Source organism: Equus przewalskii, chromosome 29 (genome assembly GCF_037783145.1).
Source record: "Equus przewalskii isolate Varuska chromosome 29, EquPr2, whole genome shotgun sequence".
Classification (NCBI taxonomy): domain Eukaryota; kingdom Metazoa; phylum Chordata; class Mammalia; order Perissodactyla; family Equidae; genus Equus; species Equus przewalskii.
This window is the reverse complement of record NC_091859.1, coordinates 9,067,460-9,092,779: the sequence shown is the minus strand read 5'-3', so window position 1 is coordinate 9,092,779 and position 25,320 is coordinate 9,067,460. Positions and strand designations below refer to the sequence as shown.

Sequence of the window (25,320 nt, the reverse complement as noted above, 5' to 3'; positions counted from 1 at the left end):
TATGATTACCACACAAAGCCAACTTCAGAACAGGGGAAATTACCACAAATTTTTTTAACTTTTCTTCTTTTTTTATTGAGGTCATGATAGTTTATAACATTTCAGTTGCACATTATTATTTGTCAGTCACCATATAAAGGCACCCCTTCACCCCTTGTACCCACCCCCAAACCCCCTCCCCCTGGTAACCACTAATCTGTTCTCTTTGTCCCTGTGTTTGTTTATCTTCCACAAACGAGTGAAATCAGATGGTGTTTGCCTTTCTGTCTGGCTTATTTCACTTAGCATAATGCCCTCAACTTCCATCCATGTTGTTGCACATGGGACAATCTTGTCTTTTTTATGGCTGAGTGGTATTTCACTGTATATATACCACATCTTCTTTATCCAATCGTCAGTTGATGGGCACTTGGGTTGCTTCCACGTCTTGGCTATTGTGAACAATGCTGCAATGGACATAGGGGTGCATAAGTCTCTTTGGATTGTTGATCTCAAGTTCTTTGGATAAACATCCAGTAGTGGGATAGGTGGGTCATGTGGTATTCCTATTTTTAATTTTTTGAGAAATCTCCGTACTATTTTCCATAGTGGTTGCACCAGTTTGCATTCTACCATCAGTGCATGATAGTCCCCTTTTCTCCACGTCCTCGCCAACATTTGTTATTTTTTGTCTTGGTGATTACAGGCATTCTAATGGGTGTAAGGTGATATCTCAGTCTAGTTTTGATTTTCATTTCCCTAATGATTAGTGATGTTGAACATCTTTTCACGTGTCTGTTAGTCATCTATATATCTCCTTTGGAAACGTGTGTTCATATCCTCTGCCCATTTTTTGATCGGGTTGTTTGTTTTTTTTTGTTTTCTGTTGTGCGAGTTCTTTATATATCATGGAGATTAACCCCTGGTCGGATATATGATTTGTAAATATTTTCTCCTAGTTGGTGGGTTGTCTTTTTGTTTTGATCTTGGTTTCCTTCGCCTTGCAGAAGCTCCTTAGTCTTATGAACTCCCACTTGTTAATTTTTCTTTTGTTTCCCTTGTCTGAGTAAACATGGTGTTCAAAAAGATCCTTCTAAGACTGCTGTCAAAGAGTACTGCCTATATTTTCTTCCAGGAGTTTTATGATTTCAGGTCTTACCATCAAGTCTTTGATCCATTGTAGGTGAATTTTTGTGTATGGTGAAAGATAATGGTCTACTTTCATTCTTTTCCATGTGGCTGTCCAGTTTTCGCAGCACCATTTATTGAAGAGACTTTCCTTTCTCCATTGTATGTTCTTAGCTCCTTTGTTGAAGACTAGCTGTCTGTAGATGTGTGGGGGTTTTTTTCTGGGCTTTCGATTCTGTTCCACTGAGCTGTATTGCCTATTTTTGTACCAGTACCATGCTATTTTGATTACAATAGCTTTATAGTATATTTTGAAGTCAGGGATTGTGATGCCTCCAGGTTTATTCTTTTTTCTCAGGACTGCTTTAGCTATTCGGGGTCTTTTGTTGCCCCATAGGAATTTTGGGATTATTTGTTCTATTTCTGTGAAGAATGTCATTGGGATTCTGATTGGGATTACATTGAATCCATAGATTGCTTTAGGTAGTGTGGACATTTCAACTATGTTTATTCTTCTAATCCATGTGCATGGAATAGCTGTCCATTTCTTTATGTCATCATCAATTTCTTTCAATAATGTCTTATAGCTTTCATTTTATAGGTCTTTTACCTCCTTGGTTAAATTTATTCCTAGATATCTTATTCTTTTTGTTGCAATTGTAAATGGGATTGCATTCTTGAGGTATCTTTCTGCTAGTTCATTACTAAATTATAGAAATGCAACTGAATTTTGTAACTTGACTTTGTACCCTGCAACTTTGCTGTAGTTGATTATTTCTAATAGTTTTCTGATGTATTCTTTAGGGTTTTCTATATATAAAGTCATGTCATCTGCAAACAGTGATAGTTTCATTTCTTCATTGCCTATTTTGGTTCCTTTTATTTCTTTTTCCTGCCTAATTACTCTGGCTAAAACCTCCAGCACTATTTAGAATAAGAGTGGTGAGACTGGGCACCCTTATTTTGTTCCTATTCTCAGAGGGATGGCTTTCAGTTTTTCCCCATTGAGTATGATGTTGGCTGTGGGTTTGTCATATATGTCCCTAATTATGTTGAGATACTTTCCTTCTATGGCAATTTTCTTGAGAGTTTGTATCATAAATAGATGTTGGATCTTGTCAAATGCTTTCTCTGTATCTATTGAGATGATCATGTGATCTTTATTCCTCATTTTGTTAATGTGGTATATCACTGATTGATTTGTGGATGTTGAACCAACCCTGTGTCCCTGGTATAAATTCCACTAGATCATGATCTATAATCTTTTTAATGCATTGCTGTATTCAGCTTGCCAATATTATGTTGAGGATTTTTGCATCTACGTTCATCAGTGATATTGGCCTGTAATTTCCCTTCTTTGCATTGTCCTTGTCTGGCTTTGGTATAAGGGTGATGTTGGCCTCCTAGAATGTGTTAGGAAGTGTTCCATCTTCCTCAATTTTTTGGAATACTTTGAGAAGGATAGGTATTAAATCTTCTTTGAATGTTTGGTAGAATTCTCCAGAGCAGTCATCTGGTCCTGGCCTTTTATTTTTTGGGAAGTTTTTGATTACTGTTTCAATGTCTTTAGTTGTGATTATTCTATTCAGATTCTCTATTTCTTCTTTATTCAGTTTTGGGAGGTTGTATGAGTCTAAGAATTTATCCATTTCTCCTAGATTGTCTAATTTGTTGGCATACAGTTTTCATAGTATTCTCTTATAATCCATCATATTTCTGTGCAATCCATTGTAATTTCTCCTCTTTCATTTCTAATTTCATTTATTGGACCTTTTCTCTTTCTTTCTTAGTGAGTCTCGCTAAGGGTTTGCCAATTTTGTTTATCTTCTCAAAGAACCAGCTCTTTGCTTCAGTGATCCTTTCTTTATTGTTGTTTCTTTATTGTCATTCTTTCAATTTCATTTATTTCTGCTCTAATTGTTATTATTTCCATCCTTCTGCTGACTTTTGGCTTTGTTTGTTCTTCTTTTTCTAATTCTGTTAGGTGTAGTTTAAGATTGCTGATTTGAGTTTTCTCTCTTTTGTTAAGGTGGGCCTGTATTGTTATGGATTTCCCTCTTAGGACCACTTTTGCTGCATCCCACATGAGTTGATGTGGTATATTTTCATTTTCATTTTCATTTGTCTCCAGGTATTTTTTTATTTCTCCTTTAACTTCTCCAATGATCCATTGGTTGTTCAGTAGCATGTGGTTTAGTCTCCACATCATTGTCATGTTCCCACTTTTTTCTTGTAGTTGATTTCTAGTTTCATAGCATTGTGGTTAGACAATATGCTTGATATGATTTCAATCATCTTAAATTTGTTGAGGCTTGCTTTGTTTCCCAACATAAGTCTATCGTTGAGAAGGTTCCACACACACTTGAGAAGAATGTGCATTCTGCTTTTTTTGAAGGGATTGTTCTACATATGTTGATTAAGTCCACCTGGACTAGTTTTTTTCATTTAAATTCACTATTTCCTTGTTGAATTTTTGCCTGGATGATATATCCATTGATGTAAGTGGGGTTTTAAGATGCCCTACTATCATTGTGTTGCTATCAATAGCTTCTTTGGGGTTTGTTAATAGTTGCTTTATGTGTTTTGGCGCTTCTGTGTTGGGTTCGTATATATTTATGTGTTATGTCTTCTCTTGGAGTGTCCCTTTTATTACCATATACTGCCCTTCTTTGCCTCTCATTACCTGTTTTATCTTGAAGTCTACTTTGTCTGATATAAGTATAGCAACACCTGCTTTCTTTTGTTTGCCATTAGCTTGGAGTATTGCCTTCCACCCCTGCACTCTGAGCCTGTGTTTGTCTTTTGAGCTGAGATGTGTTTCCTGGGGGCAGCATATTGTTGGGTCTTGTTTTTTAATCCATCCCACCATTCTGTGTCTTTTGATTGGAAAATTCAATCCATTTACAGTTAAGAGTGATTATGGATATATGAGGGCTTAATGATGACATTTTATTGCTCGTTTTCCAGGTCTTCTATATTTCCTTTGCTTATTTTCCCATGTATTTTGGACTACCAATTCAGTTTGGTAGTTTTCTATGATGGTTTTCTTAGTTTTCTCCTTACTTATCATTTGTATCTCTGTTCTGATTATTTATTTAGTGATGACCATGAGGTTAGTATGAAAAATCTTGTAGATGAGATAGTCTACTTTCAGATAGCCTCTTATTTCCCTAGACTGAGACAATTCCATCCCTCGCTGCTTCCCCTTCTAAGTTATTATTGTCACAATTTATTCCATCTTGTGTTGTGAGTTTGTGGTTAAAATGATGAGATTAATTTATTTTTGGTGTTTTCCTTCCCTTTATCTTTAATGTCATAATTAGGTGTTCGCTAACCTGTTCTGATAGAGAGCTGCAATTTTCTGATTTTGTCTACCTATTTATCTCTTTGCTCAAGTCTTTGTAGCCTCTTTCTTTTTTTTCTGGTATGCAGGACTTCTTGAGGAATTCTTGGGGGAGGGGAGTCTTGTGGTGATAAACTCCCTTAGCTTTTGTTTATTTGGGAAAATTTTTATTTCTCTATCATGTCTGAAGGATATTTTCACTGGATAGAGTATTCTTGGCTGAAAGTTTTTGTCCTCAGAATTTTGAAGACATCATTCCACTCTCTCCTAGCCTGTAAGGTATCTGCTGAGAAATCCACTGAAAGCCTGATAGGAGTCCCTTTGTAGTTTATTGTCCTCTGCCTTGCTGCCCTTAATATCTTTTCTTTGTCATTGGCTTTTGCCAGCTTTAATATATGCCTTGGAGAAGGTCTTTTTATATTGATATAGTTCGGAGGTCTGTTGTCTTCTTTCACTTATATTTCCAGTTCCTTCCCCAGGTTTGGGAAGTTCTCAGCTATTATTTCTTTGAACAAGCTTTCTGCTCCGTTCTCCTTCTCTTCTCCCTCTGGAATACCTATAATACTTATGTTGCATTTCCTAATTGAGTAGGCTATTTCTTGGAGAATTTCTTCATTTCTTTTTAGCCTTAGCTCTCTATCCTTCTCCATCTGAAGCATTTCTATATTTCTGTCCTCTAGACTACTCATTCTCTCCTCCATAATATAAGCTCTGTTTTTCAGGGAGTACAGATTTTTCTTTAGCTCATCCATTGTGTTTTTCATCTCTAACATTTCTGATTGGTTTTTCTTTATAGTTGTAATCTCTTTTGTGAAGAAGTTCCTGATTTCATTGAACTGTCTATCTGTACTTTCTTGCAACTCATTGAGTATTTTATGATAGCTATTTTGAATTCTCTGCCATTTAGATTACTAATTTCTATGCCTTCAGGGTTGATTTCTGGGTGCTTGTCATTTTCCTTCTGTTCTGGAGATTTAATATATTTTTTCATACTGTTTGACAGTGTGTATTTGTGCCTCCACAGAGTGATAGTACCTGGTCACAGCTTCCACCTGCTGCCACTGGGTGGGGGTCAGGAGCTGGGAATGCTGAGCCTGTGGAGATCCACAGCCTGCTCACTCACAACTGCTACTTTTCTATCTGTATGCACGCCCTGGCCAACCAGCTCAGCAGGAGCACCAGGTGGGGGAAGGGGCACTTTCTTTCACCTCTGAGGTCCTGGGGAGATTCTTGCTCTCCCTCTGCTATCCACTTTTGTTGGGTTCTGGCTTGATAAAGACAACCCAGCAATAGTTTAGTCACCTCTGTGTGGGACTTTCCCACAGGCTGTGTGGGAACTTAGAGGGCAAAGGAGTTCTCACAGAGGGCTACACCTTCTCCTTTTCCTTTCAGAAGAAATGTCCCATGCCCTAGGTTGCTGCTGTTGGGGAGGGAGAGGAGATCCCCTTACCTCCTTCCACTTCCTCCAGGGGGTCCAGTACCTCCACCTTCAGAAATATGGCTATGTGGGTCTGTCAGACATCTTTTGCACTGTTTGAATGTCTTCTGTTGGTGTATAAATGTCCTTTTCATTGTATCTTAGGGGTATAGTCTAAGGGGACAGCTCACTCTGCCATGATGCTGATGTCAGGCAAAATTACCATGAAAGTTTTAAAAGTCAACATATAAAAGCAATAATACGCTGCTTCTAAGTGAGCTTTATCTTAGCAATACAGGACTGAACAGTTGAAAAATAAATAATGTCTTTTACCATATTAAAAGGCTTAAAAAGAAAGTCACATACTTGTACCAATATAGGCAGAAAAAGTATTTGACAAAATTCAACATTAATTCAAAATAATAATAAAAAAAAAAAACAACTGGGGCCAGCCCAATGGAATATTGGTTAAGTTTGTGTCCTCTGCTTTGGTGGCCCAGGCTTCCCAGGTTTGGAGCCCAGGCATGGATCTAGCACTGTTTGTCAAGCCCCACTGTGACAGCATCCCAGATAAAACAGAGGAAGATTGGTACATATGTTAGCTCACAGCGAATCTTGCTCAAGCAAAAAGATAAAGATTGGGGACAGGTATTAGCTCAGGGCCAATCTTCTTCAGAAAAAACAAAAAAATACCTCACCAAATTAGGAATAGAAGGAAACATCCTCATTTTAAAAAGGCCATCTACAGAAACACCTACAGGTGACATCATTCTTAATGGTAAGATATTGAATGCTTTTACTCCAAGATACAGAACAAGACAAGGGTATTTGCTCTTATGACTCTTATTCAATGCCATACTGGAAGTTCTAGCCAGTTTAAGAAGGCAAGGAAAAGAAATAAAAGATATTTAGATTGGAAAGAAAGCAATAAAACTACCTCTATTCACAGACAACATGATTGTCTACACAGGAAATATCAAGGAATCTACAGAAAAATACATAGTTCATCAAAGACAATACTATTTCTATACACTAGCAATAAAAATTCGAAAACCAAAATTAAAAAAAAATTCTATTTACAATAGCTTAAGAAAAATTAAATACTTAGGGGGCTGGCCCAGTGGTGTAACGGTTAAGTTCACATGCTCTGCTTTGGTGGCCTGGGGTTTACTAGTTCAGATCCTGGACGGGGACCTCCACAGTGCTTATTAAGCCATAGTGTGGCAGACATCCACATATAAAGTAAAGAAAGATGGGCACAGATACTAGCTCAGGGCCAATCTTACTCAGCAAAAAGAGGAGAAGTGGCGGATGTTAGCTCAGGGCTAATCTTCCTCAAAAAAAATAAAGAAATTAAATACTTAGATATAAATCTAACAGGTTTCTTCAGAATCTGTATCTAAAAAGCACAAAGAGTTGCTGAAACATCAAAAAAGACCTATGTAAATGGAGAGACATACAAAGTTCATGGATTGGAAGATTCAGTATAATTCAGATATCCATTTTTTCCAAACAAATCTAAAGATTTAACACACTTCCAATCAAAATCCATGCAGGATTTATCACAACTATAGAGAAGCTCATTCTAAAATATATATGGAAAAGTAAAAGACCTAGAACATCCAGAACAATTTTGATAAATAATAACATATGTGGACACTATGCAGCTTTAAGACATTGTAATAAACTAAAGTGTCAAGACGGAATAGTACTGGTGAAAAGATAAACACATAGATCAATGAAAAAGAAGAGATACTCTAGAAATAGACCCACTCAATTATTGTCAGCTTACTTTTCACAAAGGTGCAAAGCGAATTCAACGGAAAAAGGCAGTCTTCACAACAATTGATTCTTGGAATAAGTGGCATCCATATTAAAAAAATAATAATCCTCAACCTATATCTTGTACCATATACAAAAAAATATTCAAAATGTAAACTTGAGCTGATACAAAATTTAAAACAAAAAACTAAATGTAAAACATAAAAGTATAAAATTCTTAGGTGAAAATAAAGGAGAAACTATTTATGACTTTGCTTTAGGAAAGAGTTCTTAGATACAACACCAAACTCATGATCTGTAAAAGAAAAAAAATGGTGAATTAGACTTCATCACTATGAAAAAGACTTCTACTCTGTGAAAGACACTTTTAAGAGAATAAAAAGATCAGCCACAGACTGGAAGAAAATATTGGCAAATTGCATATCAGACAAAGGATGTGTATGCAAAATATCTAAAGAATCCTCAAAACTGAACAATAAGAAAACAACCCAATTTTTAAAAAATGGGCAGAAGGTTTTAACAGATATTTTACCAAAGAAGGTATATGGATGGCAAATAAGCATTTGAAATGATGCCCAACATCATTAGTCATCACACAAAAAGCGAATCAAAAGCACAATGAGATCCTATTACACATCTATTAGTACAGTTTAAAGAATAATGACAGTTCCAAGTGTTGATGAGGATGGGAGGAAACAGGAAGCCTCAAACACTGCTGATGGGAACGTAAAAGGGCATGGCCACTCTAAAAAACAGTTTGACAGTTTCTTACAAACCTAAGCATATACACTTATCATATAACTCAGCAAATGCACTGTAGGTATTTATGCTTGAGAAATGAAAACTAATTTTTGCACAAAACCTGTACTTGAATATATATAACAGCATTATTTATAATTGCCCAAAGCTAGAAACAATCTAAATATCCTTTGAGGAGTGAATGGATTCATAAACTGGTTAGTATTTCCACACAATGGCATATATAAAAGAACAAATTATTGATACACACAATAACTTACATGGATCTTGAATGTATTTTTCTAAATGAAATAACACAGTCTCAGAGGGTCACATACTGTATTATTCCATTTAAATGACATTCTGGAGAAGGCAAAAACATAGAAATGGAGAAAAATCAGTGGCTATCAGGGGTTAGGGATGCGGAGAGTCAGAATACAAAGGTGATGTCATGAGGGAATTCTTTGGCAGTGTTGATATTTTCTGTATCCATCTGTGGTGATGATTATAAGAACATATACAAGTATTAAAAACTCATAGTATTGTACAACAAAAAATGGATTTTTCTCTCGGTAAATGTAAAAAACTAAACACATTCTAAAAAACTCTTCTGAGGACTTTGTGTAACTCACATTGGAATAAAATTCTCAGGATTTAAGAGTACAATAAAATGTTTAAATCTCACACCACTTAAAGACTATATGCAAACCTGGGTTACCAAACAGGAGAAAATCAAGAAGCTAGAGGCAATCATGTAACGAGTATCAAAAAGAAATATATATAGGCTCTCCCACAAATAACGAATATATGTAAGTACTCAAAATTCCTCAAAACCACCCAGATATGGATGGGGGGAGTGTGGAGAATATGAAGACTTATGCAAGAGGAAGTGAAGTGAGAGAGATATTAGAGTAATCTAGCCTCTGCTTCAAAGGAAGGGTATGGTAATTTTCCAGGTAGAAAGACTTCACCTCAATACTCACTTCCGTTCAGCTCTTTCCCTACTACCTGGAAGAGATGACCAATAGTTCTCAATACCTCTTCAATGGCACCTGCAGAAATCCTGTGACCTGCAACGTTTATCACATCGTCAACTCGAGACATAACATATACATAGCCTTCTTCATCCATGTAACCAGCATCCATGGTGTCATAATATCCCTGAAAATAAGAATAAATAATGTCCAATTAGCATGTATTGCTAGATAATACAGTCATTTTTAAGTTTGGTTTAAATGGGATAGAAATGGATTTACGCATTTGACTTTCATAACTAGACTATGGAATTAAATTACTTTTGGTTTTGATAACTTACTAGAATCTCTTTGCTCCTCTAACAGCCAGGAATAAATTAAAGAGTTCTTATATATGTTCAAGTTAAGTGTTTGAACTTAAGAGTTGTAAAGTTTATGAACCCAATTTTTTTTTTAATGGAGACGTAATAGCTTAGTATTTCTCATATACTTTGGTATTCCAAAGTAATTCTTTGATAGATTTCTTCTTTAATTGTGTTAATTTTTAAAAGCTTTAAAGCTCCCTAAACATAATTATAAAATAGAGCATTAGTTTATTAACATGAATTTGGATTGTACTCGAGCTTCGGTGAAATATAATTGTACTATGAAATTTAATTTTTAATCAACTCAAAGTAGCAGCACATATTCACTGGTCCAGAAGGCACAATAGAATGAAAAATCAGGAAGAAGAAGAAGTAGAAAGAAAGAAATATTACTTCCCCTAATAATTCTGAGTGATCTTGATACCTATGTTTATGAGCATAGGCTTCAGGACAAATCCAGGTGAGTCACTATTTGTGTTTCTTAATCTTTGTGAGACTCAGTATGCCCATCTGTTAAACAGGGTAATGAACTATACCTTATAAGGCTTCAATGAGCGTAAATGGGATGGCGTATATGAAGAGGGCAGACCCTGGCACACCATGAGCCCGCAATAATTGGCAGGTCTTTTTGCAATTACTATTGCAGTTCCTATTAGACGGACAGCCTAGAGTCCAGTTAAAGTGCACAGACTCTGGAGCCAGACTATATGGGTTCAAATGTCAGCTCCATCACTTTCAAGCTATGGGCAAATTACTCAACCCTTCTGTGCATAGATTAGAAATTTGAGGTCAGGGTAACAAGGCAGGATATAGAGCCATTCCATATAGTTCAACCATAAACTGGGCTTTGAAGGAGATTTCAATGCAGGTGATCACATCAAAACTACATGCACATACTATTTGCCACTGTCAGGTGGTAATTAATCCTATCAGTACTCTGATGATTGAAGTGTGGTCCATCAGGCAGACAGATTGGGCTGACTGGAGTCAATACACTGACACATCTTCCTGCCAGCGGCCCTCAGGGCATGTTTAATCTTGGCTACTGAGGTCATTTAACTCTGAGATCTTTTTCTAAAGGAAGCTATTCTAATTCTGGTCATGTATATAGTTGATTAGGTTAGCTGTCCTTTACTCACAAACAAAAAAGATAAAACGCTAAATACTTAGAATCACTTTTTTAAAATAAAATTCTGATCGTTCATTCTTTTTTTACCTCGTGCTTAATGAGGACCAGATATCTCCCTCAGGGAAAGAAACAGAAGTTTCTTTCTGACCTGTATCATCACTAATGTGTTGTTACAAACACAAAACACATGACCGTGGTACAGAGTAACAGGTCAATGACAAAACGGAACAGAGGGAGGCATATGTTCTGTTATCCCGGGCACTGGGGGTTGTGATTTGAGAACACTGTCCTATCATGTATCTACATTTTAAAATGGGATTTTAAAATACAAAGCTCAGGGAACACTCAGGAGAACATGTCAAAAATAAGTAAAGAAATGGAAAAATACAACTTCTGAGACAGCCAAATGAGTTTTGCTCAGGTAACCAGAAGTAGAAGAGATTAAAGGGTCCTAGTGGCAGTATACAATTCTGATCAGGTGCTCTCGGTCTGCAGAGGAATCCAATGGAGGAAATAATATCGAAAGCACAGAAATGTTTTAAGTTAACAAAAAATTCCTGATATCAAGGGAACATGGAATTCCAGTAAAATCTGCTAAGAGAATCTGAGAAATTTCTAGGTCCAGAAACTGAGAAAAATAAATATAAAAATGACTTATTTAGACAATTGTGGTTTAGACATTCTTATCCCTGAGATCTGGAAACTGGTCCAGATAACCCTAAAAAGTTGCTTTGTATCTGTGATTCTAGGAGCAATTTGCTCAACTTAGGCAAGAAAAATAGAGAAGTACTTAAGAAGGTAACAAAAGTATAACAAAGTTCTTACAGGAAATTTTTCAAAGTATAAATGCTTGAATGCTTCCTGATTCTTCCAGAGTCCTGAAAAAGCCCCAGGTGGTAATGGCAACCTTATATAAAAACAGAGCAGTTAGAATTATGATGAAAGTGGTAATAAAGACATATTAATTAGAATTAATAATATTCTAGTGCAATGGATAATTACAATTCAAATCCCACATTGAAATGTAATCCCTAAATCTGCTGGACAGATCATGTCTAACTGAGGCTGAAGTAGTTGACCATGACATTGCACAGTCATTGAGAGATGACTGTAGCTTCTGGAAAGGGCACAAAAGGCACACACATTTGGCATTCAAATAGTTACTAGTAGCAATCATTGTCTCAATAAGAAACATAACATCTGCAAAAAGGAACCAAAATGCATTACTTTTTGAGAATTACTTATTGAGAACTATCATTCCACCATGGGCAAACAAATTCATTTTTTTTAAGTACCAAGTTACCAACTGCCACCCTCGCCTGTCTCTGTGTAATGGAATGCTCCAGTTAAACATCCCATGAGCAATCTTGTCTTCGCAATCAGTGTGCCTCCCACTCTGGGAGTTCCCTCTCACTGCTTCCTCTTCTATTCTTCCTTTTCATGACCATCCGACCTATGTGACTTCTCACTCGTAGGAACACGTGGAGATACTTCAGAACATCGAATATGAGAGAGTCTATATCTCTTCTTTCCAAGAAATTTCCTCTTATATTTCCTTCTTTCCTCCATAGTACGAAACAGGTGTTATACAGATGGCAAGAGCTTAATCTTTATCTATCTCTACCTATCACCTATCTGTCTATCTATCTATCTATCTATCTAATCTATCTCTATATAGATAAATGAATACATTCTCTTATCAGTTCCCTGTAGGAAGTGCCACCTAAAGAAAAGAACCACTCAAATTGTTTTCTGGACACAGAAAGCTTTTAGATGCTTTATAGTTTGGAAACTTAGATACTGTAAAACTTAAGGATTTTCAAAAACCCACTCTCCCGTACTCACACAATAAGAATACTAAGTGAAGCAGTGACTTCACAGTGCTGATGCTGAGAAAACTGAAAATGAAGTAGACCTGGCTACTACTGCCCACATGAGACAACATCAAACACCCTCCACCCCAATATTAGTCTTCAAGGCACTCAATTATACGCTAACATTCCGTCAGGCAGAAAATACTGGTCCAGGTGGGATCAGCAGCCCAGTTGTGATCACCCATTTCCACCATGTCCTGCCTCGTGGGGAGTCCTCTCTCACTAGGTCTTCTTTTTGTAATATTTTTAAATGGAGGAAAAATGCTACCTTAGCATTTCTGGATCTCATATAATTACATAAAATGCATGTGAAAGCATTTTGTAATCTGTGAAAAAACCCACAGAGATGCTTCTATGTTGTCGCTGTCACTATTCTCTTCATCACTGAACCTGGGTGAAGGCAGCAGGCTGAAGCAGATAATCCCTTCGGGTCCTTTTAACTGACGTTTCTATGTTAACCTTCCAAATCACCATACATATAATTTCATTTTATCAGTTTAATTGTTAATATTTTAAAAACTAGTGTAAAAATCTTTATTAATCACTGAAAGAAAATATGAATGTGGCAACCAGTAAAAATCATTCAATTTAGCAGCAATTTCAGGATTTAGAGGATAAAGAGGTGAAGAGAACACTAAGAAGAGATGACCAATCAAAAAAGTCAATATGGGCTAGAATAGATAACACATATCAGTGAAGCTGACTATATGTAAAATAAACAACAATAAACATGCATTCTGCTTGCATATTAAATAAGAAATAATTTTAAGTTGTTCCCAAGAAATATATCATGATATATAGTCCTTTCTATCTTTCATGGTGACAATTTTTAACACATACATGGGTATAAGAAAACATCTCCCTAAAACAAGAAAAATAAAATAATGTGATAATAAACAGCAGCTGACACTCAGGCTGCACTGGGGTCTGAGGCAAATTAGAATGCACATGTCAGGTCTAAGGGGAGCTGCTGTTTCTTAGTCCCACCTGATCGCTGATATATGGAAATGCTGATCCAAACCCTTAAACACACAACATTGTCTGTACCAAGGACTATGCATACAGGAGGACATATTGTCAAACAAGCATCTCTTTCATTTTATTCACCCGAAAACCAAGATTTTGGTCCACCAGCATCCACACACTGCCTCCTCACAGTAAACAGAGATTCTTAAGTGTTTGCAATAATAATCCAACTGAGTTAGTGCTTAGGGTATTGAATGTGAACTGAGTTTTCTGGTGGCCTAGCATAGACCTAATTCAGTGTGTGTACACGGGACCAAGAGTTTAGCATTTTCCAGTAAAAGTGCTACTGGAGAGAAAGGGAGCATCTTATACTTCCCAGAAGTTGGCTAAGTTTGCAATCTATATTCTTAAAGAAGATGCCCTGATGATCTGTGTTTTCTCTTAGTAACAGATAGATTACATTCTTCTAATTAATTAAAGTCTAGAGGACTAAAAAGTATAGGTAGCCATCCTCCAAAAAAAAAAAAAAAAAACTTTATGGACACAGGCTTTCTCAGCTGTTGCACAAAACTTTAAATATCTGCATAAATTTTCTGAAGAACAGGGACAGTATGCATTTTTATACTATCTCTCATTCCTCTGGGAAAGGTCTGCATCAGTTTGTAAATACCTATAGACCTAGAGAATTAAAAATAACAAGGCTATGATCTGGGAAGAGAGCATGGAATAGGAAGGAGATTCCAAGGACAAGCGGCAGTGTTAAAGAGGGATCAAAGAAAGAAGACCCTCGAACAAAAACAAAAAGAAAACCAGAGAAGTATGAGAACATGGGGTGACCGTCTGAGGAGCCACCAGAGCAGGGTTTCAATAATGACTGAGTGTTCAACCAGGTCAAATGAAGTGCGAATTTTGTTTGAAGGTGGATTCAACAGAGCTCATAGAACTTAGTAATTAAAATATTTTGAGTATCCTCAGGAGCGCCATTATTGTAGAGCGGAGCAGGCAATAAGGAGTAAAAAGAAGAAAGTCGGTGGAGGCGGTGAGGTTAGACTATACTTTTTAAAAGTTTATGGATGACTGAAAGAAGAGATTTAAGTTAGCAGTTTAATGCAGAGAGGCAGGCTGATTTAGGAGGGGGGCAATCTGAGTGGAAGTAGCCAGTGGAGAGAGAATGAAGACAAGAAAGTTAGAAAAGGAAACACTAGAGGAATTACTCGATTGTTCTATTTATTTATTCATTCATTTACACATGCATTACCTCATGCACTTATTTTCTTCATTCAATCAATATTCATTGGGTGCTCGGTATTCTTCAGTCACTGTGTTGGACTCTCATGAGACAAAGATATAAACTATGATCTCAGATGCATGGAGATGCCGGCATGTTGTGTATGACAAGAAATATAGTATTTTTTAGGATAAGGATAGGGAGAAAGAGTGTTGTGAATTATGTCTATCTCAATAAGTTAATGAAATAACATCAAAATGTAAACATTTAAGATGTCTGTCAAGGTATTTTATAGCAGGTGGTCAAACCCTGTACTGCCAGGAGCTCTTGGAAGGGAAGTTTTTATCCCCAGTTAAGTATGGACTTGCTGGAAATGTCACATGTGTCTGTCCCAAGTCATTTTTGAGATGCCCCCAGAAAACTACTTCATTAACCCCAAGTCTAAGTGAAGAGCAGGCTGGAACGAAAGATACAAAGTTGCAATCAGTAATTAGGAGGATAAAATAAGGGAACACTCTCTGCTCTTCACTAACAAAGTCTGGTGTCTTTAAAAGTTCAGATCTTCTTATTTGAATATTGAAAAGGGACTCTAAAGAAGGAACCTTGGAAGACGCCATATAACAGTCCTAAAGAAAAGCAGAAAAGAAGAGAAGTTGCAGAATTGGAAGTATTTGTGATAGTAAACATATCAATGATGTAAAACATGTGAGAAGAGAAGCAATAAACTCCAGACACAAGTCAGATGTATATGAGCTGGAGCGGAAATTGTTTTTTGCAGTATTCCAAATTAACACTTTACTTATCGCTATCTTAATGATTATTCTATATTAAATGCAAGTTTTCCTTCTGCAATAGGGGATGCATTGGGCTCTTTTTCTGAAGTTATAAAAAAAATACTTTTTTTCTGAAGTTACAATAACATGAAAATGCACCTGAATGGCAGAAGGATGGGAAATTTATGAAAACACTAAGAAATATGCTGGTTAATGTCTCAGTATTCATTCTTCAAATTCAAGGTCAACTGTTACCACCCTGTGATACCCTCCCCTAATCTTCCAAGCAGAGTGACAAGGGGAGTTTTGTTACAAACCATCCAATTGTGAATCCTCTCAGAGAATGTCCTTTCCAAAGAGATCATTCTTAAGGGGGGAGAGGAATAACTGAGGCAGCAGTGACAGCTGTGTGTGCGTGTGTGTATGTGTGTGTGTGTGTGATGAGAGGGAAGCATCAGAGTGCTGAGAAGTTCTTAAATAGCTAAGGAAAGAAGGGAATGTCCATCACCACAGAAGGTGACACATTCCTGACCAATCTGAAATGTAAAACTCCTAGATGCCTCCAATCTCAGACAAAGCATGGTCTATGCTCACTGCTCCATTAGGAATCCCCAAAGTAACAGAAATAAATTGCAGACAGAATTCCTGTTCCCTAAAGAATTCTGAGATGAGATCCCAACTTTGCACTCCCAGCATTTCTGACTGAATCTTTAGGCTTTACTGGAGATTTTTATATGAAGCTACTTTTTATTTCCCCAGAAGAGATTGATTAGGACACAATTTCTTTCTCTTTGGGAAGACAAAAGACTGAGTAATAAATGTGAGTTCTAGCTGTGAACTACTAATGATATTTAGGTTCCTGTGTCTAAAATGAGGATAGCATCCGTCCCACGGCCTACCTTACAGTGTTGTCGTGAGGCTAAGAAAAGATCATACTAAAATCTGTAAATGAGATTTAGAAAGGAATGGAATTATAATTTGTGACGTCCTTGGTTTTACTCAAAGGGTACTGTTGAAAGCTGGCCTGCCGCTCTCCCAAGACGGCAGCACAGTGACTGGCTCGCTCCTCAGGGCTGTAAAGATGTGAGCAAACATCGTGAGGGGCCAAGAGGTCAACATCTGGAGGCTGAGAAATCAGCAGGCACCAGAGGAAAAGCTCCTCAGACAAGGCCACACAGCTCCCTCGCACCCCATCACTGCCTGCAGGGCACAGGCCAGCGGAATACAGCAGGAGGTGGACAAGCCACACTTTCAACAGCGACAATTGGATTTGGTCAGAGAAAAATGTATGCCCAGGAGAGAGGAAGAGCCAGAGACCTATGACTTTAATAACAGGGAGCCCTGTGGTATCCAGGAAGGCAATTGCCGTTGAGATTTTCTTTCGTCCCTGGTCTGTGTTGCCTGGAAATTATCGACTTGTAGTTTTATTTCTGCACTTTGGAGCTCTGGATGCAATTGCAGGAACACCTTCTAACATTCATGAACATTTTGTATTTATAGCAATTCAGATATCATAACTTTCCCATTAAATTAACTGCCTCGAGTAAGTTTCAAAATCAAAGGAATTTTCTAACACCCATGCAGACGTGTCGTTTTCTCTTCTACTAGAAAGGTAAATCTTATGAATGCAAGGAATCTATGAAAACTGCAGGATTCATGTTTATTACATCTGAGGGTCTACAGTAGTTTAGAAATCACTAAGATGTCTACTCTCTAGTTAAGGGAACCCCAAGAGATCAAAGCAGTGATTCTAGAAAGCCTTAACAGAGGAGTTCGAACAACTGAAGTGGATTGAGTTTTTTTCATAATTGTCACATCTCACTGTTTCTGGTTTGGAGATGAGTCAGCTTAATATGATAAAAAGACTCATTACATTTAGTATCTTGTAAAGTGTGGAAATCCAATTATAGCTTCAGATTTTAAAGAAACTGCCAGAGAAAGATAGTTTCCAAAGTTATTTACACTACTCACAACAGATTTTATAGTGAAACAAGGAGCTATAGCTGTACTTACAAAAAGCAAACAAATTTGGGATTAAAACAATGAGTCATTATTTTTTTTATTGACTGACTTTAATATAGTTTGAGCCCTACACATTTCAAATATTTCCTGTAGATTTTTCCCTCCATTCTCTTTAATCACTACAAGTATAGTTAGTGAACATAAATAGCACTAGGGAATACTGTACTTTCAAAGAATGTTCAGCTTAATTATTATACAAAATAAAAAAAAAAGCATGGGCATGAATAATTGAGAAAAATGGACTTCCTATTTGGCGGGCAGTCACTTCCAGCAGTTGCTTTTGATGCTAGCTCAGTTCTAACGCCCTCATGGACCCTAGTCATTCCTAATACTGATGGCCTCACCCCATATTCATGCAAAGATAACAAAATATAGCAATATAGCATATAAACTAGAAGTTTTTCTGAAAAAGAAAAGGTTATCATTTTGCTTTGGAAATGATTTGGCAAGAAGCCACACATTTAGTTCCCATTGTTTATTTCTCAGCAATCACTATACACATTCAGTAATCATTCAAAGTGAGAACATGTGACCTAAAAATTGTTTGCAAATGAAATGAAAAATTTATGAAGACTAAATTGACAATGAAGTCGTTATGATGTTAAATTTTATAGATATTTAATTAAATATGTATTCATTTTGATTATAAATTTCTCAAATTTTGGGATCAATACTTTTCTGGAAATATTGAATCTCAGATATTTTGTAGACTCTGGACACCATGTGCAATCCCTAATCAAACAGCATTTACAGGGACTGGCCCAGTGGCACAGTGGTTAAGTAGACGTGCTCTACTTCGGCAGCCCGTCATTCACTGGTTCAGATCCCAGGCATGGACCTATGGTCTGCTTATCAAGCCATATTGTGGTAGGCGTCCCACATATAAAGTAGAGGAAGATGGGAACAGCTGTTAGCTCAGGGCTAATCTTCCTCAAAAAAAAAAAATTAAAATTAAAAGTTTTTTAAAAACACCTTTTACAGGCCACCAAGTGTTCTGGGGGCCCATTTAGCTGGTATCTGGAAGGCATCCTGCTTTCAGACCACAAACCTTCTTTAGAATGTGGTCCACATGCAAAGAATGATCATCTCTCAAGTTACACACTATTTTTGTAAAACCACAATAATTTTTATTAAGCCAAGAAGGTGTGCTTCTTCCTTTCCCTTAATTAATTACATGCATATTTATTATGTACTCTTAAAAAGCATCCATTGGCCATTTTCCAATCTGGATGAATGATGTATCCCCTCAAGGCACACAGAACAGCCACGGGCTCACGCAAACAAGTCTTACTGATAGATGTGAAATATGAAAACATCCCACGCATACTGCGGGCGGCCACTGGAGCGCATGAATAATTTTCAGGTCGATGAGTTAGAGCGGAATGGCTGCTGGAGATGCAGGTTTCAATAGGAAACCCTTGCTCTCACAGACAGAACAGAATTCCTAGAATAAGGTTTCGAGACCTGTTCTATTAAAAAAAAGATCATGCTGGTAATTATTTTTCCTGATTATTTCTATCTTACCTTTCAAATACAATTTTTTTCTATATGTCTGTGTATATATATATATATATACACACATATATACATATATATACATACATATACATGCATACACACACACACACAATATTTTCAAATACCTAGTTTCGCTATTAAGGGAGGAATCAAAGTCCATCGAATGCCATAATACAGTGTATCTTCAAATAATTTATAATGAAATCTCTGATTCCCAGATCTGTACAATAAAATCCCCTATTTAGGAATATGGGGGAAGAAAGTCATTCTGAGCTGGTGACAATCTAAACCACAGAATGCATTAAGGCAATAGTTGTATGATTTTCAAGTACTTGGGGTAACAATAATTGCTACCAAGAGAAAATTATAGTTTATGTGGGCTATTGCCATGTTTTATTATTTCTAAACAGATACGAGGCAAAGCCAGCAATAATTAGAGTGACAGGACTCAGGAAGGTTTTTAAACTGTGCTGGGATCAAACGCCTCCTCTGGGATCTCGCAAGAGCTGTTTTATGAAAGAGACGGCTCACTTATAGTTAGGAGGTTATATAAAAATGTATGCTGCAGGAGTGCTTTGAAAAGTTTCAAAAACCATGCGCTTCCCTAAGCAAGCTAAACACCCATCCACAGTCTTGTCCGGATTATTGATTTCTTTAGCAGGCCCTTCCCTAACCCCACCATTTTCCCCGTAACTGGGCAAATTTTAACCAGCTCTATGTTAATATGGATTGTGATCAGAAAAATATGAATACAAATGATATACTCAATATTAAAATTTTCCATCTTGCCAGCAAGATGTCTTAAAATTTCAACAAAAAAATTGATATAGTGCTTACAAGTTTACTCATAACATAAGAATCTGTGAAGAATTGTATCACAGTATTTATCTCCTCTATTAGCTTTTTGTAAGTTAAAGTATCCCTAACTGAAAAAAAATCTATTCTTTTTTTTTTTTGAGGAGGAGGATTACCCCTGAGCTAACTGCTGCCAATCCTCCTCCTTTTGCTGAGGAAGACTGGCCCTGAGCTAACATCTGTGCCCATCTTCCTCTACTTTATATGTGGGACATCTGCCACCACATGGCTTGCCAAGTGGTGCCATGTCTGCACCCGGGATCCGAACCGGCGAACTCTGGGCCGCTGAAGTGGAACATGCACACTTAACTGCTGCGTCACTGGGCCAGCCCCCTATCTTTTTTTAAATTACTGTTTTTCATTTAATTTTCACAGAATTTAAAATGTTTTACTAATCTGAGACAAACTTATACCAATCTGAGAATGCCAAGTAATGAGTTCTTTTAAATAAATAGGAAAACAAAATTTGACACATAATGTTCTTTATTTACAGCAACTCATTCTGATGAATTCTACTACTTAAACTGTATCAGTAAGGATGCTAATATCATGCTAATCAGAGGAGCTAAGGCAACCTGGATTGTTAAAATGTCATACACTGTGTGTCTCCCAAATTAATCAACTTCCATTTCAGCTTCCACCAGAATAGCAATTATAAATTATTGATTTAATCAAAGCAAACTTAAATATTTTTACTTCAAATTTTAGCACTTTTGCTTATCAAATGATCAATGATGAAAAATGTTAGCAGGAAACTGTGGTACTTGTTGAGGTAGAGATTTTACATTATGCTACTATTTGACCTGTAAAAATCTACTCAATACGAGAGTAATTACCAGAAAAGGGAAAGATAACGTAAAAAAGATGTTCAACACAGCATTATTTATAATGACAAATATTCAAAAAAGACTAAGAGGCTCAGACTGGGGATAAAGATGTTTAAGAGGTGGAGTAAAAGTTAAAAGTGTTCATGAAACAGAGATAGGGAAAAACAGGAACACACAAGACGAAGCTGAACTGCTTCAACAACCTAAAATGCCCATCAAAAAGCGTGAAGTCAGATATTACAAAACTGACAGTGTATTGCTGAAGGGCAGCTGTACAGAAACTTTACTTACTTCTTTATATTTTTGGTACTTAAGTTACTTTTATCATTTATGCATTACTTACATAATCAGAAAAAGTTATCAAAAAGATGCAAGATTACTCTTTTTCAAAACTGTATCAAAATTTGTTGTGCTGTTTGGGGCTTCCGTGTTAAATTGTAGGAGCTGGCACCGTGTATTCTCAAACAACACACCCACTCACTTGGCAGCCTTCTCACTAGTAAAAGCACAGCAGCCACCTCATTTTTTCTTAATATTGTATACCAAGTCTTGCTCTTTCAAATAGCAGTATTGCAAATTTTGCTTACTTTACCACAATATTTCCTAAACTCCGAGCCTTCAGTTTTTGCATGTTGTCATCCAAAACCATAACTGCAAGTAAAATATAAATAAATAAATGAATATTTGAAGAAACGCATAACCTCAAACCTTAAATGTTTCAATATTTTTTATATCCAATCCCCAAAACTCTAGCTTAAAAAGGCATCTTTTTTTTTTTAAGATTGGCACCTGAGCTAACATCTGTTGCCAATCTTTGTTTTGTTTTGTTTCTTCTTCTTCTTCTCCCCAAAACTCCCCATTACATAGTTGTATATTCTAGCTGTAGGTCCCTCTGGTTGAGCTTTGTGGGACGCCTACTCAGGGTAGCTTGATGAGCGATGCTGGGTCCATGCCTGGGATCTGACCTGGCGAAACCCTGAGCCACCGAAATGGAGTGCGAGGACTCAACCACTCGGCCACGGGGCTGGCCCCAGCATCTTTTAATTCCAGTGAGACCATGAACATAAAGAAATAAGCTATAACGTCTCACAAAAAAATACAAATAGTACATGCTTTTGATTCCTAACAAGATCATGAATTTTCCTTCAGAATTTCTCTTAAAGACATCATATTTCAAACATGCTGATAATTTCATAATCTATGTTTATATCCCTTTAAACATATCCTTCTATTCTATCAAAAACATTAAGAATATGTTCCACTTTCCAAAAAGTAAAGGAAATGAGCAGTTTCAAAATACACCAAAAATATTTCAAGCAATAAAAACAAAGTATTTAAAAGCCTGGAAATCCCCTTTTTCTGATTTAAGGCTTAATATCCACCTATGAGCCTTAAAGGTCAATTTAACCTTCCCAAATATTATCCCAATGCTTTCTGTGTTGTACTGTTGAAATCCTGAAAGATTTCAGGAGCTCAAAGCTTGTATGCACATTCAGTAACCCTTAGTGCAAACTGGAAATGAGGGTATATCATCATATTTTAAGCTTTAATAGACGCTTTATGTGGATTCATTGATCCACGTTATTCTACTGAAAGAAGCTGTAAGAAAAGAAGAACATTGTCCCCAGGAAAAATTAATCACTCCCTTCTTTGTTTTCCCAGAGCACTTTTTTTTTTTTTTGAGGAAGGTTAGCCCTGAGCTAACATCTGCCGCCAATCCTCCTCTTTTTGCTGAGGGAGACTGGCCCTGAGCTAAGAATCCATGCCGATCTTCCTCTACTTTGCTTTATATGTGGGACGCCTGCCACAGCATGGCTCGACAAGTGGTGCATGGGTCTACACTCGGGATCTGAACCGGTGAGCCCCAGGACACCAAAGCAGAAGGTGGGAACTTAACCGCTGCACCACTGGGCTGGCCCCTGATCCCAGAGTGCTTTGTTTTAAAATTCTATTCTGACAGTTATTAGCGGTGTAGACATCTGTCTCTCACTAGACTGCGAGTTCATTAAGGGTAGAGGCCATGCCTAATTCATCTTTGTTTCCCCAAATCCCAGGACAGTGGGCAACTTACTGTGTGCCCCTGAGCACGCTCTATTACCCCTTCAATCTCTCTGTCTAAAAAGCGGGAGTAATTCCTTTCTCATACTGTTGGTACAAGAATTACTTATGAAAAATAGAAGTGACAAGATTGCATAAGGTACCCAATGCATGTGAAATGGTTACATTACATTGAATGTTTTTCACACAAAAATGGTTTTCTTTCTTTTCCCAAAAGGATAGTGCTTTTTTATTATAATATTGAATGTGACATTATGTTTTTGAAGCTCTGCCTAACCACAAAACATATAAATATCATGAGTAATAAAGCCACTATTTCTTTAGCTATAAACACTTTAGTCCTCGTGTTTAACCTGGCTGTCTGTAAGCCAGCGGCTTTCAGACAATGAGAAACTTCTATACTGAAATTCCATGAGGCATTAAAGCTCGACTTTTTCTTACAACTGGATACAAAAACAGTACTTACTGAATGGGAAATGTGTTTAACATCTCCCACAGTCATCAGCCCCTAAAAATGGCTCAACACAAAAGCAGTTTTTCTGATAAAAGGAGCGATAACTGAAGTGTTCACAGGGAGGAGTGCGCTGAAGCTGGGTGCGCCTTTCCAGGCCTAAAGAAATCTCTGACTTCACAGAATGTCTATTTCTGCCCTTAAAAAAAAGAACCTTAAATGTCTTTTTATAAATATATCTGCGTGGCTAAACCAAGTGATCCATGTTTCCTTAATTAGTTATTGTCCTAGAAGGAAAACACAATATTTTTATGGTATAGAAGCAAAACACTAATCCCTAAATTTTGTAATTTATGTGCAAATAGGAATTATATGTAAGAATCATATTCTGTCCCCAAAGCTGGGTTTTCCTGATATATCTATTAAGCCAAATTGTGTGAAAACATAACTGAAGTCTGTGCCTCATTTTCCTTATCTATAAAATGAAGGTGCAAGTCTAAATCAAATCAGTGCATCTGGCTTCTCTGAAATATTAGTAACACTATTAGCTAAGATGTAGTTCAGTCTTTCTATCGGCAAGTGCTTCTGTTAATGCTTCATTGTGTTACATCACAACACAGCAACCCTATGAAGCATATAAAATTATTATTCCCATTTAGAAACAAAGAAACCAAATGATCGAAAAGTTAAGTGACTTGTATAAGTTATACAACTAGGGAGTGAAGCCCAAGAGAAATTATTAAACTATTATAATCACTACCAACAATTTAAAAATAAATATTGAAAAGATATTGTATCTCATTGTCCCCTACCATCAGCATGAATGAAATGATGTTTTTTTAGAATCCTCACTGTATATTTATTTTTAGCCAACAAAGTTCAAAAGCCTATTATCATTCTTAAATTAAAAGGCAGCATATATAATAAAAAAAATTGCAGCTTCTGTAACAAAAACAAGCAAACAAAATAAAACACACTGGTTTGCATTGTCTTCAGGAGCTGATCATTTGTGTTACCTTACGAAACTTATTTAGTCTTTCTGGGCACCAGTTAACTCATCTCTAAAATGACAACATCTCCGAATTAAGTATGCTTCAGCACAGAATGAAACAATGTATGAAAATAGTCGACACCCAGCGGGTATTCCATACATACTAATTTCACATGCATACCCTTAACCTGCTTTATAAATAACATCATTTTCTTGGTTATGACAGTCATTTAGAACATGTCCTTGGAAGTCTGCGATATAATTTCACATGCATATTCTTAACCTGCTTCATAAATAATATTATTTTCTTGGTTATGACAGTCCTTTAGATCAAGTCCTGGGAGCCTACAATCTTACTTTTGATCAAATAGGCTAATAAAAAAAACTAAATTCATTTTTAATACAAGGTACTTATTCAGTCAAATACTCATTAAACACCTAGTATGTTTCATGCAATATGATTCACACCAGACACAAAAACTACCAAATTTATTAACACGACATATTTTAAACAAGCGGGGTCATTTCTTACCATTGTATCCTGGAACACTTTTTCCTGCTTGCCCTGGAGGAGGTGTTTTGGAATTACCTAATCCAATGCACGAGGCTGTAATTGGAGATCCAGTCTCTGGAGAAAGAAATATTATTTATCATTCAGTGCTTCATGCTGAGAACACAATGTTTCTCCAGGGAGTGCACTGCCTCCCCTCAGTCTGTCACAGAATTTAATCGGAATAGATGAATAATGTGAATGTACTATTTAAAAATGGAAAAACTTGAGTAATTTATACCATAAGGACAATTTTAAAACTTCAGGATATAAATTTAGAATAATTCATATTGTAGTCCTTCTTTTAAAGAAAAGAAAGGTCTCTCCAGTGTTCTCAGTTGTGGATCAGCAG

At 36.7% G+C, this 25,320-nt stretch overlaps 1 protein-coding gene across 1 annotated transcript in view; it reads right to left on the bottom strand.

Moving 5' to 3' along the window:
• ACSS3 (acyl-CoA synthetase short chain family member 3) overlaps nucleotides 1-25,320 on the bottom strand; it is a 168,749-nt gene that overhangs the window by 11,841 nt on the left and 131,588 nt on the right. Inside the window, exons 10-13 of the mRNA XM_008520549.2 lie at nucleotides 24,951-25,046; nucleotides 21,506-21,569; nucleotides 11,681-11,762; nucleotides 9,426-9,548 (exon numbers count right to left, since the gene is read on the bottom strand). Of these exons, the coding sequence (XP_008518771.1) occupies nucleotides 9,426-9,548; nucleotides 11,681-11,762; nucleotides 21,506-21,569; nucleotides 24,951-25,046 (365 nt within the window). The remainder of the gene's footprint in view (nucleotides 1-9,425; nucleotides 9,549-11,680; nucleotides 11,763-21,505; nucleotides 21,570-24,950; nucleotides 25,047-25,320) is intronic.